General features: G+C 42.7%; 1 protein-coding gene across 1 annotated transcript in view; it reads left to right on the top strand.

Moving 5' to 3' along the window:
• The window catches only part of LOC144692241 (dihydropyrimidine dehydrogenase [NADP(+)]-like), an 812,799-nt gene that overhangs the window by 163,615 nt on the left and 626,305 nt on the right, over positions 1-22,879 (top strand). Inside the window, exon 3 of the mRNA XM_078560835.1 lies at positions 8,786-8,868. Within this exon, the coding sequence (XP_078416961.1) occupies positions 8,786-8,868 (83 nt within the window). The remainder of the gene's footprint in view (positions 1-8,785; positions 8,869-22,879) is intronic.

The raw sequence follows: 22,879 nt of genomic DNA, 5'->3' as shown, positions 1-22,879 counted from the left end.
TTGGTCGGGTCGAGAGGGTAGTCGATCATGGGGAAGTCAGCGGTGCCAGTGGGAGGGGTGGGGAGGCATATTGGGCAGGGAGAGGGCAGCCAGATCTATAGTTACCTGGAAGCTAGACTAGGAATTTTCTGTCTAACATTTCCTGGGTAACTATTGAGGTAAGTCCCACAGAACTGTCTGAAGTCTCCGACTCTGGCTCACAGTCGGAGACATTCACGGAGGGTCCCAGGGCATAGGGAATTGTCCATAGGAAGTTCAGACTTCCCGGGCAATTCCCACGGAGGTCGATGCATTGAAACTTCCTCGGGGTCCTGACGCGCATCTTGGGTCGTGTGTCCAGTGTCCAATGATTTGGAGACTGGAAGGTCAGGGCCAATAAATCCAGTAAGGACTTCAGAAGAAACTTTTTTACTTAGAGTGGTGAGAATATGGAACTTGCTACCGCAAGCAGTGCTTGCGATGGAATCACTCAGATACATTTACGGGCAAGGTAAGTACATGATCCCTCACTAAAAGGCTGTGTTGAAAGGGTCAAACAAATTAAAGTAGGAGGAGGTTCATGTGGAGCAATAACACCAACACAGACCTGTTGGATGAATAGTTGGTTTCTGTGCTGTAAATTCTAAGTAATTTTATGTATTGTGAAAGATTTGGGAACAAAAAAAGTCTAGAGTGGGAAGGGTAGAAAAGATGCAAAACATATCCTGCACAGTGAAGGAAAATGAAGATGTATAATGCTGCCATGTTGTGTTCTCATAATGCTGACAGATTATGTAACATCTGTGGCTGCTCACTTTACATTATGAAATCAAAGTAGGGCTCTTGAAATTTTGCATATGCATATTCATGTGGAAATGTTGCAGTCACAAAACTTGCATCTGTATACAAAATTGTCATCAATTTTCTTCTTTCACCTTTTCACAAAAGTAAACATGGGACAATTGAAATGTAATTGGAAGAAATTATTCCACATATGGTACATAATGTTCCCCAAGTTTTAATAAATGCTATCTCTTTCGAGAACCTTCCTTTATTTCCTAGCTGCTTTATCCCCACACAAGTGATTTTCTGCTCAAACTGTGAGCATTATATTGAACTGGTTGGGTTTGCTGATACCCAATGTGAATATAATTGTGTAAAAGAAATTAATCCAGGGACCATGATTGACTACTGACAATTTTCAGATAGACTGTGTTACACTTGTACTGTAGCAAAATGAAGATGATGTCAGGTCAATGCAGCCAGAATTGGTGTTTTATAATGTTTACAGTTAGCAATAACTTACATTTTATACAACACCTTTAATGTGAGAAGATATTTGAAAATGCTCCACTAGAGCATAATCAGACAAAATTTGGCACTGAGCCAAAAAAGGAGATATTAGGATGGGTGATTAAATACTTGGTTTTAAGGAGGGTTTTAAATGAGGAGAAGGAAGTGGAGAAGCAGAGAGTTATAGAGAATTCTAAAGCTTTGGGCCCAGATGGTTGAAATCTTGGCTGCCACTGGTGGGTCAAAGGGCATGGGGAATGTACAGGAGCCCAGGGTGGAAGTTTGCATATTTGCTGGCCTTAACTACTTTCTGTTGCTACATTCAACAATTTATTAATATCTGTATTCCCAGATCTCTCTGCTCCTTTTACTTCAACGCCTTCATAGGATTAAATGGCTTCCTTATTTCTCCTACCAAAGTCAACAACATCACACTTGGCTATATTGAACTTCATTTGTCATGTCTCCGCCCACTGAAGCTTGTTTATGTCTTCATACATTTTGGGTGTTTTCTGCCAGTCCAAAAAATTTCCCTTGACTCCTACCAGTTTACTGTTTTGTGACTGTCTTTTAATGATCTAGATGGATTCTGTTTCTATTTCAGTTATGTCCTTTCTTGCTTTCGTTATGCTATTTCTGATTAACACAGCAACCAGCTACCCTTTCTTATGGAAACATTGAACAGTACAGCACAGGGGACTATAGGGCACATTGAGTTTCTGCTGCCTCTTTCAAAAAGCAATCCAGTTAGTCCCGCTGCTTGGCTTTTTCCCTGTAGCCCTGCAGTTTGTTCTATTCCGTCCCCTTTTGAAAGCCACTATTGAATCTGTATCTGCCAACCTATCAGGCAGCGCATTCCAAATCCTAACCATTGTTTGCATAAAAGAGACTTGTTTCTTCCCTTAATACATTTAATACTTTCTTAATACATTGTAGACTAGAATATTTAACTGATAATCCGGATTAAGGATTATCAATGCCTTGGTGTTAAGGCATTTAAAAAAAAATTCACTGGAACAGGCAGCCAGGCTTTGGTTTTAATGTATTTTCTGAAGAATGAGAGAGCCAAGGGAGATAAAGCTGGTAATAATGGTAGGACATAATGATGTTGTGAGAGATGATTCTTTACCAAGATAGTCAAGGTTAGGTTTTTCAAAGAGAAGGAAATCTAAAAGATTATTCTTCCTTTAGGAGAACCAACAATTGTACCACTGAGATGCAAAGATGTAGTTGGAAAGAGTCATAGTTTACAACAGGCAGCTTTGACAAAGGGCACAGTAACAATTTGTACAAATTGGCATACTAAATGTTAGAGAAGGAATTTATTTCCTGGGAGATGGAGGTTGGAATCTGGTTTCAAGTCCCTCAGAAAACTTTTGAGTTTTGACATATTTGAGCATTTTGGAGGAGATATATTCTACATACGAGTAAATATAAATTGTTAGATCAGTAGACATTGCCGCTTGTTAACATTTCCTTCTGACGTTTTCAATGCCAATTGTGTCCAAGTCAACACATTCATGACCACCTGTGATAAGGAGGGTGGCATTGTAGCGGGTTTGAGCAGTCCACCTTTGTCAGTCACAAAAGTCTTTGACTTTGCAATTCCCTAAAAAGGCAATCATCGGCAATTTTACGTGGCCCGTGCAATTTAGCGGTTGGCCACAGGCCACTTGGCCAGGCAGTCTTCCCATTTTTAATTGAAACTCAATTCAGGGCGGGATAAACATCCACCAGAGCCGTTGCAATTTGAGTATGTGCGAGTTTAGGCGTGAGTTGGTTGGAGGTGGTTTCAGACAGTTCATCGCATTTTCTGTGTTTTCTGGAGGATTTTTTGGCTTCCAAAGTTTTCTTAGAGGCTTTCTGTTGAGTGCCTCCTTCAGTTCACTACCTGTGCCACCTGTATTTCAGCAAATGGGTATCGTCTGCTCTGCTGGAGGGATCTCCTCTGAAGAGGAGGAGAGGGCCAGAAGGGAGAGGAGGTCACAAGTCCGCAGGCAGCATCCTAGAGAGCAACCTGGGGGAAGAGAGGCGCGGCCAGAGTGGGTGCAGGGCCAGCATGAAGTGCAAGGCAGAAAGGTCCACTGTCCTGCAGCAAGAGTCTACAAGCAGCGCTGCAGCTACCTGGACATGTCGGAGGTCCAGTGCTGAAGGATGCTCCGCCTCACCAGGGACACGGTGGCCTTCATTTGCCAGATGATTGACCAGAAATTGCCTCAAACTGTGTAGGTGGCCACCCTATGCCAGTGGCTCTTAAGGTGACAGTGGCCCTGAACCTTTTTGCCTTTGGTTCTTTCCAAGGGTTAATGGGAGATCGATGTGGTATTTCCCAATCTGCTGCCCACAGCTACATCAAGCTGGTCACTGATGCTCTGTTCTGATGGGTCATGAACTTCATTCATTTTGGGACCAACGAAGCCAGCCAGGCCTACCGAGCCAGGGGCTATGCTGCAATTGCTGGGTTTCCCTGCATCCAGGGTGCCATAGATTGCAAGCATGTGACCATACATGTGCCAGCGGGTGAGTTGGGTGCCTTCAGCAACAGAAAGGTGTTCCACTCCATGAGCTCCCAGATTGCTTGCGACCACAAGACACAGATTTTGCAGGTCTGTGCCAGGTACCCTGGAAGCTGCCATGAAGGGTACATCCTGAGAAAATCACAGGTGCCAATACTCTGCATTGCTGCAGCTCGTTTGAATGGTTGGCTCCTGAGTGACAAAGGCTATCCCCTGAAAAGGGGATGAAACCACTCGGACGCCCAAGGACAGAAGCGGAGGAGAGGTAAAATAGAAGTCATGGCTCTACAAGGGCGGTAATAGAGAGGACCATTGGCCTACTCAAGATGAGGCTCCCACTGCCTGGACCGATCAGGGGGAGCACCTCCAGAGTGCGTCTCGCTTATTGTCATTGTGTGCTGCCCACTGCACAATCTGGCTCTGTCAAGGGGGGGACCCATTGGAGGATGAAGACAGCGAGGCAGCTCCCCAAGCCGCAGAGGATGACTCAAGTGATGGGTATGAGGAGGAGCCGGAGGAGGCCCGGGGTGAGGACCTGGATGCGGAAGTGAGGAGCCTTATGGGAAGCGTTGAGAGCAGGGAGGCCTTGATTCTCCATTCATTCAGGTAGGCATGCAATGTATGGCTTGAAAGTGAAGGCATGGGTGACGCCACCTTACTGAACGTGCTTGATAAGGCCACCCTGTGTCCTTTATATCAAGTAACGACCTCTGAAGTAAAGTTTGCAGCCCCTCCAGTCTGTCACAAGCCACACCCATGCCCAGCATCTATGAAAGACATGAAGTGCATTCAGACCATGACACATAATGGGGAGAATCTTCACGTCGGCGTGCGGGGTCCGCAGTGATGTTGGGCGTGCGTCCCGACGTTATCGTGCATCATTCAGATCTTCCGTTCGGCAGGCGCGCACTGGACGCGGCTGTGCACCCGCCGAACTGTCAAAAGCCTGTTAAGGCCATTTAAAAACCAATTAACGTATTTATGAATGCTGCCTGTCCAACCTTAAGGTTGGCGGGCAGGCGAAGAGCCCAAGTGGCTTTTGTGTTTTTCATGAAATCTCATCCACGAGTGGGCTGACCTGGGAAAAAATTTGGAGGCAGCCACATGGCTGCTGGGTGCAGAGAGGGGCTGTTAAAAGGCCCATCTCAGTGCTGTGGGCCGTTATCCCAGTTAAAATAAAAGCAGAAAGGCCCCCTGCCCTCACCTCTCACACCCCCTCACCCCCCCTATGCCCTACCCATGCCACCTTATGTCCCCCTCTCACCCTTATGGCCCTTGTACCCCCAATGCCAAACTATGGCACCTGCATTCCCATTCACCCACTGTACATAGCTCATGAACGCTATCGTGACTTTATGATGTGCTAAACAAAATGCTTTAAAAACAATCATTCATTGGTAACTACACTTCCTTCAAAAAAAACTCCTATTTACTAGAGGGTAATAAAAATGTCAATCATCCAAACCCTTTAAAGTTTCAATAGCTGAAACTGCAAGCACTTGAAACCTCTTTGTCTTACGTAAACATTGTGGAATTGACAGAAGAGACCAGAGAGCCAGAACTGTCAACCAAGCAATGTGTTCCCTGGGGCTCAGGTGTTTCAACAGGCTAATGGAGTTCTGGGCTCTCAGCCGAGCTTCGTTATGTATTCTTGGCTGAGATTAGTCCAGTACTACCTTCGGACTATGGTGATTGACTCTAAAAATCACAGTAACCATCTTTGGTGCGCCTCCAGTCACTAAAAATCACAGTAACCATCCTTGGTACACCTCCAGTCACTTTGACCAACCCCCCATCCATAATCCTCCCCCTTCTGGTCCCATTGACCTCAGCATTACTAGAGTTCCTTTATGCCTTACTCAATAGAAAAAGTGATTTTTAGTACTTCAAAATAAAAGGGGAATTTTAATTCTTAGCCCAGAATAGCCAACTCGCAAATAATAATTACTACATACTTTTAGCTTTAAATCTCCGTTGCGTTTCTCTAATTTGGTTATGTTTCCTTGATGATCCACTCTGTAAAACTCATTGCTTCCCCCCCAACAGATGAACATGTATTCCAAATATTTTTGGCCCCAGTGTGAAGAACTTTGCATTTCTCCACATTTAATTCCATTTGCCTTCCGTCTGCCTACTCCCCAAGCGTTCTCAAAATCTCCTGTAGAGTATCCTGTTCAGCTTTGCAGTCTACCACCTTCACTGGCTTTGTGTCAAAATTTAACATCGAGCAACATAAGGAGGTATTGGAGCAGCTGACCAAAGGCCTGGTCAAACTGGTAGCTTTTAAGGAGCATTTTAAAGGAGGTAAGAGTAAAAGAGAGGCAGCAAGATTTAAGAAAGGAATTCCAGATCATAGGGCATTGGCAGCCGAACACCAATGATGGAGTGATTAAAATCAAGGATGCTCAAGAAGCCATAATTAGATGAGCGCACATATCTGACAGTTGTATGGCTGGAAGTGATTACAGAGATGAGGGGGGTGGGGGGGTGGTGGCAAGACTATGGAGAGATTTGAAAACAAGGATGAAAATTTTAAAATCAAGACTTTGCTTGACCAGGAACCAGAGTAGGTCAATGAGCATGGGTTGATGGGTGAATAGGACTTGGGGTGGAATTTAATGCCCCACCCCACCCTCCGCCCCACCAGATGTGAGTTAAGAGACAGGGGGGCCATTTGATCGGGCAGGAGGGATCCTGCCATCTCCCCCATTTAAGTCAGGGGCAGGAAGGCTTGAAGATGATGTTCCTGCTCAGGTGCCAATTGAGCCCCTCAAGTGGGCAGATTCCTGCTGCCAATTCAGGAAGTGATTCCCTTGTGGTTCCCAGAGATTGGGTTGGTGGGGGTGTTGCCAATTTTGGGTGCGGACTTCGGGCCTCCCACCATCCTTATTAAATTCCACCCTTGGTGTCAGTAATGACATGGGGAGCAGAGTTTTGGATGACCTCAAGTTTATGGAGGGTAGAATGTGGAAGGCCAGCTAGGACTGTTAGAATAGTCAATAGTTAAAGGTAATGACTGAGGGTTTTAGCAGGAAATGACCTGAGACGGTGGTAGAGTCAGGCAATATTATAGAGGTAAAGATAGGTTGTCTTACTGATGATGTGGATATGTGTTCAGAAGCTCATCTCAGGGTTAAATATGACACCAAGTTTGGGAATAGTCTGATCTAGCCTCAGAAAGTTCCCTAAAAAGGGATGAAGTTGGAGGCTAGGAAATGGAGTTTGTAGCTGGGTGAAGACAATAGCTTCAGCCTTCCAATGTTTATTTTGAGAAGAATCTTGCTCATTCAGTACTGGATGTCAAACAAAGCCAGCTTATAATGTAGAGATAATGGAGAAATCGAGAGAGATGGTGGTAAGGTAGAGCTGGGTGTTGGCTGTGTTTTTGGATGATATCCCCAAGGGGCAGCATATAAGTGAGAAATAAGAGGGGGTGAAGGATGGATCCTGGGTGACACTCGAGGTAACAGTGCAGGAGCAGGAAGAGATTGCAGCAGATTCTCTAGCTATGATTGGATAGATAAGGATGGAATCAGGCGATTGCAGACCCATCCAACTGGATGATGGTAAAGAGGTGTTGGAGCAAAATGGTTTGGTCAACGCAGATACTAATCCAACGGAAGTCCCAAATCAGACCTCTGTGGGGTCACATGTAACATTCTACCAGTCTAATGACAATAACTATACAATCATCCTCTGGATACCAATTGTAACCATGATAAAATATTTTTATTGATTCCCGCTTTCTTTATTTTCCCTAAAAGCGTGCCCAGGGAACTGTACCAGAGCCCTTACTGAATTCCAAATTCCTGCTGCTTGCGAATAAAAACCTTCTGCCATACCTGACCTTCAATGAATAATGAAGGAAGAGATGGCAAACATGCTTCTATTTTTGTTTGGTGGTTTCTTGGGTTAATGGAAGTCAAGTTTATGTTCTAGTAAAGATGAAGAAAGTAAGATTGGAAGCAATTTCTATTATGAATATAGTGATAAGCCAGATGCTGCAGGTCATTGTGATTGCTGTGTACAATTCATGGGAAGTCATGATTCAGCAATATACAAATAAATGCAACAATTCATCCAGTGCTGCCCAAGCAGTTGTGGAGGATGAGGAGGTGGAGAAGGTGTAACCAGGTGCTGTAAATCTGAATAATCCTCAAAATATCCTGAATTCACTGTGACCTAGCTGTAACCTCGCATGTTTTACTTTCTTCTGCTGTGAAATGTTTTTGTTAAATGTGCTGTTTCTTTCTCTTGCTGCCTTTTCTTTACCCTCTCTGTTCAGTTACTTACATGGTTTACAATTTGTCCACCATATCTTGATTCTGTTTCTCCTTTTGGGCTCTGCTTTTCCAAAATTTTTCTAATTTTCTTCTGTTTCTGTTTTCTCTTTTTTTTAAACTTCATTCAAGGATAAGTAAAGCAACATTTATATGGGGATTTATAAACACCCAATATTTTTAAAGGTAACTCTCTTTTATCCTGAAACTCAAAACAGTGTGCAAGACAAGAGTATAATCATGGTTATGCATGGGTGTTTCTGTTTACATTATCTTTTAGATTTCTGTGATTTATCTGGTCCTAGGGATATTTACATCTTAACCAGAGTACAAATACTTATTCTGAAGCAGCTAGTCTTTCCAAGTTACCAGACAAATGCCTCAGGGAAGACAAACTATTTAAATGAAAAGTAAGCATAGCATAAATGGTTTTTATGTTTCACACATTAAGGTTTGTATTAGAATGGGGTATTTGCAATCAGATATCTGTGGCTCGCTTCTTGTGTGCATCCCTCTCATACATGGCGAGTTAGTGATAAGATTTCCATGACAACCACATTGTGAATAAGATTGACTTTTGGCAGGTTTATAATGTCAATTTTGATTATGCAACGGAAGCACTTGACAGAATATGTTGCTTGCAAAAGGATCTGTTTTAATGTGTGAGTATGAAAGTAAACACTTACAAGAAAAATGTCTTTACCTGGTTTATTCCAGGGCTATGAGAAACTGGAGAATAATTTTGATGACATCAAACACACCACTCTCAGTGAGCGAGGAGCACTTCATGAAGCAATGAGGTAAGTCCAAGTTGCCATGGCAACAATCACCGATTGGTAAAGGAAAAAGCCATTCTTTATTATTGGGAGGAAGAAATGAGTTCATTGCCACCATTCTGATCTTTTCTCTAAGGTATTAATTTGTCAGTAGAGTATCTTCCCTTGGGGCTGTGCTTAGGTTGCAAGGATGCAGCGAGTTCAGCTTGTGTGTGCAATCAGAATTTAAATAATGTTTTCACTTCAGCTCCCTGCCTCCACAAGACAAAAAAGCTTTTTTTTTTGCTGGTCTTCTGCCACTTAAAAGGAACTCAATCATTTTAGCCCAACAGCTGATGGGTATTATGACATTTTCTTCACCCTGGGAATTCTTTATGTCCTTAGAAATATTCTAGTCTAAAGTAATTTTGTAGCAAATTTTTATCAATTCCAGTGCTCTGAATCATAAATTTCATAAAAAGAGGATTATTCACATTTAAGCCACAATATACCATTTTTATTAAACTTATATACGCGTGGATGATATTGTAACTCAAAGTGATGTGTGATTCATAGGTCATTCAGTTACTTAGTGAAAGTGATATTCAGTACTCTAATGCCTAGGTTGATGTTTAATAATCAGTCTGTTGTCACTTTTTTCCTCAAGATTTTACTAAACTGCAGATATTAGTGTGAGACAGAATTCAGTCGAGCCAATGCACAGTCTCCAGCGAGGAGTAATACTGATTGTTCTGCATTCCCCTCTTGTCAGGGAAGCAGAGGTCTGCACATATATTGAGTTTAATTAATTCATGTGCATCTACTGGTTAAGTTTTAATGTTAGCTGAGGTGTGAGGAATCATTTATCTCTGTGCTAACACCAGAAAGTTTTTCTTTTAAAGTTCTCTTTGGTTGTGGTATAATTGCTAGAGGTGCAATGTAAATTTAAAGCAGTGTCACATTACAGAACTTTGAGAGCATTCACACCACTTATCCAAACACATTGCAGCAAGTCACTTATATCATCATTTTTTTTTACTGTTGATGTGACTCATTGCATTCGCATAACAATTATGGTATAATTGGCCCATAAGATTAATAGTGTAGGTAAGGTGCGATATTTAAAAGCTCAGCATAGACTTGTGTTAAATTTTATAGCATTGAAAATAAATCAATCTATAAAATGTTATGTTAATGATAAAAATACATCTGTAAATGACAATATTAATAATATTAATATGTGTATCTAAGATTTGTTCACCTTTTTAATTTTGTAATTGTTAATCACTTTTGCCTTTCTTTTTTAACAAAGATTGTAAATCTGTATCTGATATTTTTAGCCTTAGGGGTGAAATCCAAATTCAGCAGTGAGCACAATAGATAATAATGAATGGGCAGCCCATTTTCCACTGTACCCTGTCATCAATGGTCAAGAAAATTTGGTAGGATGTAAAACAGATTGCTATTCATTAGTAACCATTTTGTGGTACGGTCAGATTTGTATTTAATCAAATTTGCATATCTTTCTCTACTCCCTTCCCTGATACTGGGAGCGTCAGCAACTTAGCGGGTGCAGCGACGCTGTTGGTGGTGGAACTGGACGTGCGTGGTACTTCCTCTTGTAGGCAGAATGTCTGGCCTCATGCGGTTATGTGGCTGCCATCAAATTAGGCATTCATGCGCGAGGAGCATAGGGACTCATGAGGTGGGGACAGGCAACACCTCCGCTGTTACCTCACGGGGGTCAAAGGTCTGGGTACCACATTTAAAGGGCACCTGGACTGGAATTCATTCCCTGCAAGCCAGGAGCATTATTATCGCTGCCTGAGAGGAGGATTTGGGAATTATAGCTGCAGCCACCCCCTCTCCACCTGCCACCTGGAAACCTGTAACTGCTGCCGCCCCCTCTCCATCTCCTGCCGCCTGTTGATCCCTGGAGCTGCTGCCACCCCATACAAAAACGGGCAAATGTCTGAATGCAGACAAAAAGTGGCCCCACAGTTCAGAGATGCCTCCCTGCAGTTTCCCCCCAAGGCCTTCTGGGCAGTTCTGTTTCTCAGGGATGGCATCAGGAGGCCCACCCTCCTGTCCTGAATACTTTTAACCCATGGGAAGTCCTATACCTAACAACGACCACACCGTGGTCTTCACCCACCCCACTGTGATCAGCTCCATCTTCAAGGTTCACTGCAGAGAACTCTCTTGTTGACGCGGCAATGTCTGTGGATGTTTGCACAGTGACTCTGGAGCTGGAAGTCATCAACCTGCACCCTCCTTCAATCACATTTCCCTCAATCACCCTTGACTCTCACTCCATCATTCTTGCCCTGCCTTCATTGACCTTTGACCCACGTTCATCACACCTGACCAGTTATCATTGATCCTTGAGCTTACCCCCCGCACAGTGGACCTGCCCCTGGTTACTCTTGATCTACCACCCATCATTCTCGACCCTTCCTCTACCATCCTTGACCTTCCCTCTGTTACCCTCAACCCTCAGGACTTCAGCAATAACCTTCCTTGTATAACCCATGATCGCTACACAATCATGTTTGACTTACTATCTTTCAAATTGACCTTCCCTGTATAGTCCAACTTCCTCTGTCCCCCATGAGACTTTGTAGAGCTGGCATCTGTCTCTCTCCCTCCCTCGGTCAGCCATGATCCATCCCCCTTTAACAGCCAGACCTTGATCTCAATCATCAATGCCTCCTCTTTAGCAGTTGAACACAGCTCCCCAGAGGGAAATAGCAGCTCCTGTGCACTCCAAGTTCATCAGGAAGACTATCTCACCTGCTGCATATCACAGTTAGGTGGTTGTGAATCTAAAGGCAAGTGTTTCTCCTTTGCTGATTACTTCATTGGAAAGATACTCTTAATTCTGGCAAGGTTGCCCTTTAATGAGCATGCATGACATTAAGATGTATTAAGAAGATGTTCTCATGCTTGCTGTCAAGAAACTCGATCCGTCGTCAATCCACTGCCAATTTACTTGCATAGTTTAATCCCACTATCAGGAAGCTGACATTTGGCCTGCTGCATAATGAACTGCCTGTGCCCACCTCACTTCCCACTCCTTCGAGCTTCATAAGATTCCACTCCAAGACTTCCATCATTTTTTCCCAAGATTACCACTAGAGTTTGTATATCGTCTGATTTTTTTTTTGTTTTAAAAATAAATAAATTATATCTCCATTCTCAGGAGAAAACTGAAGCACACAGTTTGCATCTCTCGGACTAGGTTCTAAGAGTTGGGAAGAACCTATATTCTTTGATGATGTGGTGCTAAGTATTAATATTCTAGTGCTCAGTCAGGATGGTGCGTGAATTTGGCCTGTTTTCATTTTCAGGATCTTATGCATGTTTGCTTATGACTAAAACATCTCCCCTATATCTGCAGGGAGGAGTTTTTTAACCATGAAAATGCTCATAACTTTAAAAAAACCTCCCCATCTCAATAAAAATTATTTGCAAACTAGGCCTTTTATTTTTTATTTATTTATTTTGCCATATTATTTGTATGTCCCCATGTAATGTTTACGTGCCCAAAACAAGCAGGAAAAAAAATATCAGGCACCAGGGATTAAAAGGAAAGTAATTTAAGTTTCTGCAAGGTCTTTGTTTTCTGTGAATGGCCATTGATGAAAATCAAGTTTACAGAGGTATGGAAAGAGGAAAGCCAACTCCATTACACAGACCATGTGCAATATGCACTGTTTTGGATTCCTCCCATTTTATCAAAGATCCTGTCTGAGTGTAATATCCCCAAGTAAAACTTCCAATGTGATGCTGTACCTGGTGCCTACACCTTTAAAATAATTCGGTGAAAATTACTGAGTATTAGTCTGACAGCACAATGCACATTATTCAACCCAAATTGTGTTCATCAGATGGTATTTTGCTTCAGGGCTGCAGTCTTATTCTGTAGAGAATTTAATCATCTATGCCTGTACCTATTCTTATGACCTTGAATCTTCCAGCTCATTTTGTCCCTACTTCTTCTCACAACGTAGCTTGTACATAAGTATGAGGAATTAAATTTGGATAGAGCTGACTACATGTTAGCATCTCTCGGCCTAGGTTCTAAGGCTGGGATTTTCCAGCCCTGTCATGGCAGGGACCCGCTGTGGGAGATTCGGCGGCCCGGCCAAAAGTCCATTGACTTTTGGCGAGACTGGATGACCCCCCACCCCCCCCCCCCCCCCCCTTTGTGGCGGGGCCGTAAAATCCTACTCAAAGTGTTGGGAAGACCCTATCTTCTTTGACAATGTGGTACTAAGTATTAATATTCTAGTGCTCAGTCGCAATGGTATGCTAATTTTGGTCCATTTTAATTTTCAGGATTTTTTGCATGTTTAATTATAACTAAAAACATCGCCCCTATATTTACAGCATCATTCTATTTTTGAATTTAGGCACCAGGTAATTTTACAGGTCCTATTACAGATACTTTAACTTGTTAATTGGATAGAGCATACCTTTTAGATTTGAACACTCTGTCATGAATGGACTTTCACAACCTTTCTCGTTATATGAAATCTGTTGGCGCAAGTAGTCTCTGATTATGAATTAGTTGTGAAGCGATGATCCCTGTGCATGAGTCAATTCTCCAGTAACATGGGAAAAATGTACTTCAGAAGACAGTGGTGTTGATTTTCTGGCTAGTGGGGTCTGTACTGCTGATGTGGAAAGGGAATGAAAGGACTGCAAACTTAGGCTGGGATCCAGATTTCTAGGCAGCCTCTAAGCCAGTCTAAAGCACTGTCTTGCAAATTTACGTGCACGCTTCATTAAAGTTCTGATTTTTATGCAAATTAAGAAGATGGGTCCCAATTATGCCTGTCACTTTATGGGGCCTGTGGAACATTCCTTCTTCCAGTCCTACTCTGGCCCCCTCCCACGACTCTTTTCGCATTCAAAGGATCATCCTCCGCCATTTCCGCCAATTCCAGCAAGATGCCACCAGCAAACATACCTTCCCCTCACCATCAGCGTTCCGTAGGGACCATTCCCTCCGGGACACCCTGGTCCACCCCTTCATCACCTGCAACACCTCATCCCCTTCCCACGGCACTTTCCCATGCAATCGTAGAAGGTGCAACACCTGCCCCTTTACCTCCTCCCTCCTCACCATCCAAGGGCCCAAACACTTCTTTCAGGTGAAGCAGTGCTTCACTTGTACCTCCTTCAATTTAATCTACTGCATTCGCTGCTCCCAATGCGGTCTCCTCTACATTGGAGAGACCAAACGCAGACTGGGTGACCGCTTTGCGGAACACCTCCGGTCTGTCAGCAAGCATGACCCCAGACCTTCCTGTTGTTTGCCATTTCAACACTCCATCCTGCTCTCATGCCCACATGCCAGTCCTTGGCCTGCTGCAATGTTCCAGTGAAGCTCAACACAAACTGGAGGAACAGCACCTCATCTTCCGATTAGGCACTTTACAGCCTTCCAGACTTAACATTGAGTTCAACAACTTCAGACCAAGAACTCTCTCCTCCATCCTCACCCTGATTTTTTTTAATGTCCTTTTTTTCTACATTCATTTTTATTTATTTTTTTATCCACTTATTATTATTTTTATTCATTTATCTGTGGTTTTATCCCCTTTTTATTTATCCCCCTTCTATCCCATTTTCTATCCTTCTTTCCCACCACCGCCCCTTCCCCCCCACCCATCCCCTACAGGGCCATCTGTTACTTGTTCCATGTTATTCTTTCACACAATGCTACTCTTGTTCTGCTATTATCACATTCTGCTTCCTTACCTTTATGTCGCTATCAGCACCTTTTTTAGCCCTTACCATAACCATTTACACTTCCTTTGTCCTTTAGTTCATGACATCTTTGTCAGTCCCTCCTTTGTCCCCACCTATCGCTGGCCTTCTATCCAGCTCCACCTGCCCCACCCCTGCTTAAGCAGCATAAATTTCATCACATTTCCACTTCAGCTTTGAAGGGTCATACAGACTCGAAAATTTAACCCTGTTTCTCTCTCCACAGATGCTGCCAGACCTGCTGAGTTTTTCCAGCATTTTCTGTTTTTGTTTCAAATTTCCAGCATCCGCAGTATTTTGCTTTTATCAACGTTTAGAAGCTGCGCACTTTTTAAAAGCTGTTCCGCTTTTCTGTTTTTATTACAAAGTGAAGCTCATACTTAATTCTCCCAGTGTCCTGGCCAATATTTATCTCTTAATCAACACCACTAAGACAGATGATCTTGTCATTATCTCTCTGTTTTTGTGGGGTTTGTGTTCCCTATGTCACAACAGTGAGTACAGGCCAAAAGTTCCACATTGGCTTTGGGATGTCAAGAAGTCATAAAAGGTTCTATATAAATGCAAGTACTTTCTGCTTTCATTCTTTTAACAACATCATCTTTTTCAAGGGGACTAACACTGGAACCTAAACTGCATTTGATCTGCCCAAAGTAAGGCTAACCCAAAGTTTTGCATAAGTTGAACCCCATGTTCTCCAGTCCTGTGCTGACAGAGGAAGGCAGACAATTTCCTTATGTCTATGCCTGAACTTATCTCCATAATTTGATATCCTTCAGATATTAGAGTTTTGAGGGATTTTTTTTTTGGTGCAGGCAGGGTTGGGAAGTGCTGTGGATAAGGGGGTGGTACGCAAGGAGAAAAAGACCTCTGCACAAGCCATACACCAGCTGTCGGGAACAATCTGCCAAAGGCATTGTATGCAACAGTTAAACCTGGGCAATAATGTTTAGTAAATATGTGAAAATAGTTCCATCTGGCAATCTTGCATATGTTATCAGTTGGAACCAGAGGAGAGATATCTAAGAAGCAATCCTGGAATGGGAAGAAGTGACTCTTGCCTTTTTCCTTCGGCTCCTTACCTGTCAGATATGTTGTCAGATTGTTTAACCCTCCATTTGGATTTCTATTGCTGTCCTGCTGGTTTGCCTCGAGTCTTTGCGCTATCGGAACCGAATAACTATCAAGACTTTGTAAGAAATTTTCTTCTCTGTAAGTATCTACAGAGTAGAAAGGATATTCTGGTTCTGACATTTGTCAGCAAAACGCCAAAAGGAATAACAATTTCTTTACCACAACTGAAACTGGGAACTGACCTTAGGTTACAAAATTCCAAGTGAATCCTCAGGACCGCCTTGTCAGAATGCCAAGTCATAGAATCTCACAGCACAGAAGGAATCCATTTGGCTTATTGTTCTTGTGCCAGCGCTTTGATGGGTCAATCCAATGAGCTCTTTCTTTAAAGCCCTGCACATTCTCTTTTTCGGGTATATATCCAATTCGCTTTTGAGCATTACTACTGAATCTGCTCCCACTGCCCTTTCAGCAGTGCATTGCAGACCACACCAACCCCTTTCACATTTTATATTCACCTTCTATCCCCTCTGGTTCTTTTGCGGATTAGCTTAAAATTGTGCCCGCTGTTTACCGGCCTTCCCACTATCTATGAATTATTGATCATAATTCACTAATTCAGCGAATTGAAACTACTGACAATTGTGTAGTTTTTTTCTTAAACTCTCATATTCAGAGGTTTCAAACAGTGGGACACATTAGCTTTGAGGAAGTGTAGTCAAGGTAGCTGTGGGAGTCAGTGAGCTGATAGTGGATATTTGTCAATAGACTATCTATAGACATGAGACACAAAAGTTGAAGAAAGGAAGGGAAGAGTTGGAGATGAACCATTTGAGGTGATGGAAGAGTGGAAATTGAAAGCAAAGTTGATGAAATTTTCTTGTATGGGATGAGAGCAAAAAATGGCACTGATACAGTCACCAGTTACTGAAAAAAGAAGTGAGGGAGGTGACCTGATTGGACTGGAACAAAGAATGTTCCACATATCCCACAAAAAACGCAAGCGTATAAAGGTTTAAATAGTAAGCCCTTTATTTTTTTTCTTTTTACTCATTTACAGGATGTCTGCATCATTGGCTGGGCCAGCATTTATTGCCCATCGCTAATTGTCCTTGGAAAGGTGGTGGTGAGCTGCCTTCTTAAACTGCTGCAGCCCATGTGCTGTAGGTACACCCACAGTGATGTTAGGGAGGGAGTTTCAAGATTTTGATCCAGCAACAGTGAAGGAACGGCAATATTTTTCCAAGTCAGGATGGTGAGTGGCTTGGAGGAGAACTTCCAGGTGGCGGTGTTCCCATGTGTCTGCTGCATTTGTCCTTCTAGATGGTAGTGGTTGTGGGTTTGGAAGGTACTGTCTAAGGAGCCTTGACGAATTCCTGCAGTGTATCTTGTAGATGGTACACACTGCTGCTACTGTGCATCAGTGGTGGAGCAAGTGAATGTTTATGGAAGGGGTTCCAATCAAGCAGGCTGCTTTGTCCTGGATGGTGTCAAGCTTCTTGAGTGTTGTGGGAGCTGCTCTCATCCAAGAAATCAGAGGATATTCCATCACACTCCTGACTTGTGCCTTGTAGATGTTGGCCAGGCTTTGGGGAGTCAAGAGGTGAGTTGCTCGCTGCAGGATTCCTAGCCTCTGACCTGCTGTTGTAGGCACAGTATTTATATGGCTAGTCCAGTTCAGTTTCTGGTCAATGGTAACCCCCAGGATGTTGATAGTCGGGGATTCAGCAATTGTAATGCCATTGAATGTCAAGGGGCAATGGTTAGATTCTCTTTTGCTGGAGATGGTCATTGCCTGGCACTTGTGTGACGCAAATGTTACTTCCAGTTGTCAGCCCAATCCCGGTTATTGTCCAGGTCTTGCTGCATTTGGACATGGACTGAGGCGGTGAGGGGCATCAAAGAAGTAGTTGTTCAATGTAAGAACTGTTTCAGCCAGTCAAAAGATGGGCCTTCATTCAAGGAAGAAGTGGAGAGCCCTCAGGCTGTCCTGGTGGAGAATGATGATGCAGAGGGATTGGAGTTCCACGGTGAAGAGGGTGAATGCAGATTCAATAGTCACCTTCTAAAGAGAATTGGATATCACCTGAAGGGAAAACATTTACCGGGCTAGTGGGAAAGGGTGGGGGAATGGGACTAACTAAATTGCTCTTGCAGAGCACCGGCTCGATGGGCCAAATGGCTGACTTCTGTGCTGTAACCATTCGATGATTCCATGGTAGAGCCAGGGAAAATGTGGAGGAGGGGTTTCTAAATAGTTTGTGTAAAGTGATACACTCTGTGGATGATCCCTTAACAGCACAATACAATCCTTGTGGCTCCCCCATTTCAGCTTACCCCACCCATGACGGTCGTGTTGTCACTGTTGAGACTTAAAGTTCTGGAATTCCCTCCCTAAACCTCTTCAACTTTCTATCCTCCTTCTATTCTTTTTGATGAAGCTATTGGTCACGAGTTTTAGGGCAGAATTTTCTGCCTGGCGGGTGGGCCCGACCCAATCTCTGGTGGGCGGGGAGCTGATCCCCGCCGGAGAAGTGGGCCGCACCGCCATTTTATGTGGGCAGGCCCCCAGCGTGATGTGCGGTGGGAAGCGCTATGCGCTTCCTGTGTGGGCGGGGGGATTCCCCAAAAGCGAGAGTGTGCTCTTGCACGAATGCGCATGAAAGAACACATATCTCCCTGAGGCTAAGTGCTGTCTCAGGGGGATCGCTTCCACTTTGAAAAATATTAAAAATAGAAAAAAAAAATTCCCCAACATGTCCCTCTCATGTGACAATGTCACATGAGATGGGACATGTTCATAATTTACATAATAACTTTATTAAAATTTTAAAATCCTGCATGAAACCTCATCCCACTGCTGGATAAGGTTTCATGTTTTTTCTAGTTGCTGCCGGGGCTCCTGGCCTGCCCGCCAACCTTAAGGTTGGACGGGCAGGTCCTTTAATTGTTTGAATGATCCTGTCAATTGCCTCAATTGGCCATTGACAGGTTGGCGGGCCCGCAGCTGATTTTGCTGTGCCCCCGCCTTCCTGAAAATTTAAATGGGGCGCGGTGACGTTGGGGGTTCCGCCTGGCGTCATCCCGCGTCATTTTACATGTCGCCCCCCTACTCACCGACGGAAAAATTCTACCCCTAATGTCTCCTTCAACTTGCTGAGAATTTTTGTCTAACTAAGTTCCTGTGAAGTACCTTGGAATGTTTTATTATGTTAATAGTGCAACAAAAATGCAAGTATTTTGTTGTTATTGATTGTGGAAGAGTGAACGATTGAAGATTTAACGTGAGCTTTATCAGAATTAGGTTTCAAACAGTTTCCAATAGACATGTGTGGTATGCCTATGTAGAAGATCACATGAGGTCAAAGCAACCAACTTGGTATTAATTTGAAGAATGAAGAAAACGTCACCAAGTAGGTAATCAAACTTTGAAGAAAGTCAATTAATTATGATAAATTAACTGAAGATCAGTTAACTTACATCTAAATCTCATTAGAACATTATTCTTTCTATCCTTTTAGAATATGTTTGAAGGAGGTATCCTGCAATCTCAGTGCAAATAACAAAGATTATGAACAAATATGCTTTGCATCGTCAAATATGCTGCATTATTTCTGCATGTCAAATATTGAGAGAAATGTGCCATGAATTCATATATTTGTCCTACTTGAAGTCTTCACTGAATTACAATTATATATACTTTCATTTGATTTTGGCCTGGATATGAATTCCTGTTCCAGTCCGCCTGACTAGGAAGTTTTTCTTAAAGAACTTACCTGTTTAGGTCTTGAGTGTTCCCACTAGTCTTCCCCAGCACAGATGTTTAAAATGGCGCTTGGGGAATTTAAGAATAAAATGAATTTGGTTATAAAAGAATCACTGGCAAGAAAACTGCTGCTTTTCTTAAATCTCGTGAACGACAAACATTTAATTGCATGTCCATATATGGCCCTTATCTCTGTATGCAGAAAAAAATGGTTATTTGCTTGTCATGGAAATGCATTCATTTGTCAGTGTGAGTGCAACATTACTAATTTAGAAGCCTTCCATGTTTTGACTGCAAATGTAATTTCCACACATTTCATAACCACATCAGATGTGAATACCGCGACCATTCTGCTGCTGATCAATAACACATTTAGGTTTAAGACTGGTTAGTTGGTTTATTATTTGCATTAGAATTGTGAAAAACTAGAGGTATATGCACTCATTTTCTACCATTAATTTTAAACAAATTTCTGTATCCCAAATTCAGTGGTGAGAAAATGGTTACCAGCCACCTGACTAGACAATGGATATTAACATCTGAAAAAAATAGTTTTCTTCCACTGAGAGAATTTACGCTGGACCTCTCTAAGAATGATGGAGAGGCTATGATTAGTGTTGTTAGGAGCTGCACTTGAGAATTACCTTATGTTATCACAATATTCAAAGGGGAATCGGGTAACAAACCAGTCAACCTAATATCTGTCCAGGGGAAGATGTTTGATGACACGAGATGAGCATTGGTTGCAAGAGAACAGAGGCCATAAAGATAAGTCAACATGCATTGAAAACAACAGACTTTAGCTCCCTGATCTGGTGGAATGTGGAGGTAATTAAACTAGCATATAAGAGTTTTCATTGTACACAACTAATTGAACTTTAAGAAGACATCTGGTAAAATTACCTATAAGAGGCTTTTAGAGAAATTTAGGGCTTGTGAATTAATTGCAAAATGAGCCAGTTGGATTGAAATCAGGTTAGGTAAAAAAAATAGTGGTAATAAATTGATAAAACCAGAGCAGTTCTCCCAGTGTCCTGGCTAATATTTATTTCACAACCATCTTCACTAAAACACAAACAGCTGTTTGTGGGACCCTGCTTTTGGCAGGTCAGCTGCATGCTTTCCTACCTAGCAACAGCGATGATAGCAAAAGTTACTTAATTGCTTGGAAAGTGCTTTGGGACATCCTAAGCAAGTGAGAAGTGCCATTTAACTGCAAATTAATTTGTTGCTTTGGGAATTTTTAATGCATGGCTTGTCACTTCCCTCAGGAGATTACATAAATTGGTGGAACCCAAGATGGCGCAGATTTTACACAAGAGACATTTTTCATCTCTCTACAGCCCCATCTTTCAGTGCAAATGGGACAATTGTGAAATGAAAATTGCAAAAATAAAGTTGCCACTGGCTTCCTGCCCAAGGTCCATCAAATTCAATTATTGAATGGGCCTCCGTACGATTACATAGGAAATATGGGACAGAAACAGGCCATTCGGCCCAACCAGTCCATGTGGGTCTTTAGTGTTCCAGCTGGAAATGGGCTTGGTGTTCCGCAAATCCTTTGTTGCATTTAAGGCCCCCCAATCAGCAACTGTCAAAAATGGCCGGTCCAGCCCAATCAATGGAGCACTGTCATTAGTTACGTGGTGTTGTAATATGGTTCTTTAGATATCTCAATGATAAGATCTTGAGACTTGTATATTCAAACATGAACCTTAACCTTTAACTATTTACAGATTACTGTCATGCATGGTGCTGTTACCTCCATGCAGGCTGATTCCAGAGTGTTCTTGCTAGACTGTTCTCTCAGTCTATTACCATGTAACTCTATGCATCATACTGTGGGTGAGGCTATTCTCCAGTCCCACATTAACCCTTGCTCTGCTGAGCACCTTTACAATATAGTGGCATGCAAGTACATACAACACCCCCCCTTTCTTCACCAAAGAAAACTTTCCTTTCCAACAGAGTATAACTATTTGTAACACAATCTTTGCTTGCTATCCCTGCTCCCCCATCTCAAGTCTCTGTCTTTATGAATTCAGGCGGTTCTTTTTTAAAATTAATTCATGGCATTTGGGCTTTGCTGGCTAGGCCAGCATTCATTGCCCATCCCTAGTTGCCCTTGAGAAGGTGGGGGTGAGCTGCCTTCTTGAACGGCTGCAGGCTTGGCAGTTCTTCCACATCTCAGTCTGTCACATTTGGAGGAATGGTAACAGCGTCCTGTATTTCTGGTACTTGGCTATCGCCATTTGATTCACTTTTTGTGCTCCTTCGAGTTGCGTTTCTCTTTATTAACAACTCGTCTGCTTTTCTCGGGGTTTGTCCTATCCCTTCAGAGGGGAATGTGCACTCCGTTCATCCCTACAGTGTACTCAAATGTTCTTTTTCTATGGTGGCCGCCATATTCTTGCGCAACATATATGTTCCGCAAATGGAACCTTCATTTCCACTTGTTTCACGATTTTAGCCAAACATTTGTTTGCTGTTTTATTTTCAAATCATTTTGCAAACTTATGAATCTTTTCATTCAGCTCAGCTTTTCCTCCTTCTAGTTCCTTGAACTTCAGTGTCGGATTTACGTTTTCTGATCTTATTTCTGTCTTTCCTTTCTCTGCCTGCAACTGAACTTTGTCCTTGTCCTGCATTTTGGTTTCACTGTTGGCCAGGTCTGTCTCTGGCAAAGTCTTAACTTGTTTCAGTTCTGTTATTGTGCAATTCATGGCTTCATTATCCGCTCGCAGCTTGGAAGGTTCAATGGTTTTTCCATTCAATGTCTCCTCTTTTCCATTCAACTGCTTCTTTAGCTCTTCAGTCTATGTCTTGTAGCTTTTAGCTTCCTGATGGAATAATGCACATTGCTGGGTCTTCTCTGCCAACTGGTTCTTCAGAGTGACATTAAATTCACTTTCCTTCTCTTTGTAATTTTCCAGAAGAATAAACTTTGATCTAGGGGATTCTTGTAACATGTGAAGGTCTTTTAACAGGATTTCCTTTTCTTTGCAAAGCTCACTTGTTTCATCTTGAGCTTTCATGTAATTGAATGTAGTTTAAGACAGAACAAAATAAAAACAGAATTACCTGGAAAAACTCAGCAAGTCTGGCAGCATCGGCGGAGAAGAAATCAGTCAACGTTTCGAGCCCTCATGGCCCTTCAGCAGAACTGAAGCATAGTTTCAACAAGGGAGAAATATAAATTGGTTTAAGGTGGGTGGGGGGGAAGAGACACATTGAGGGTGTGGTGTGAGCAGTAATCAAAAGATGTCAGAGACAAAAGGGTCAAAGAGGTGTTGAAGGTGGTGGTCTTTGTCTGAGAAAAGTGCTAATTAAGAATGCAAGACAGGATATTCAAAGTACAGCTCTAGTGGGGGGGCCTTGTCTCTGACATCTTTTGATTACTGCTCACACCACACCCTCAATGTGTCTCTTCCCCCCCAC

This window comes from Cetorhinus maximus, chromosome 17, assembly GCF_964194155.1.
Source record: "Cetorhinus maximus chromosome 17, sCetMax3.hap1.1, whole genome shotgun sequence".
Taxonomy (NCBI): domain Eukaryota; kingdom Metazoa; phylum Chordata; class Chondrichthyes; order Lamniformes; family Cetorhinidae; genus Cetorhinus; species Cetorhinus maximus.
This window is presented reverse-complemented; position numbering and strand designations above follow the sequence as displayed.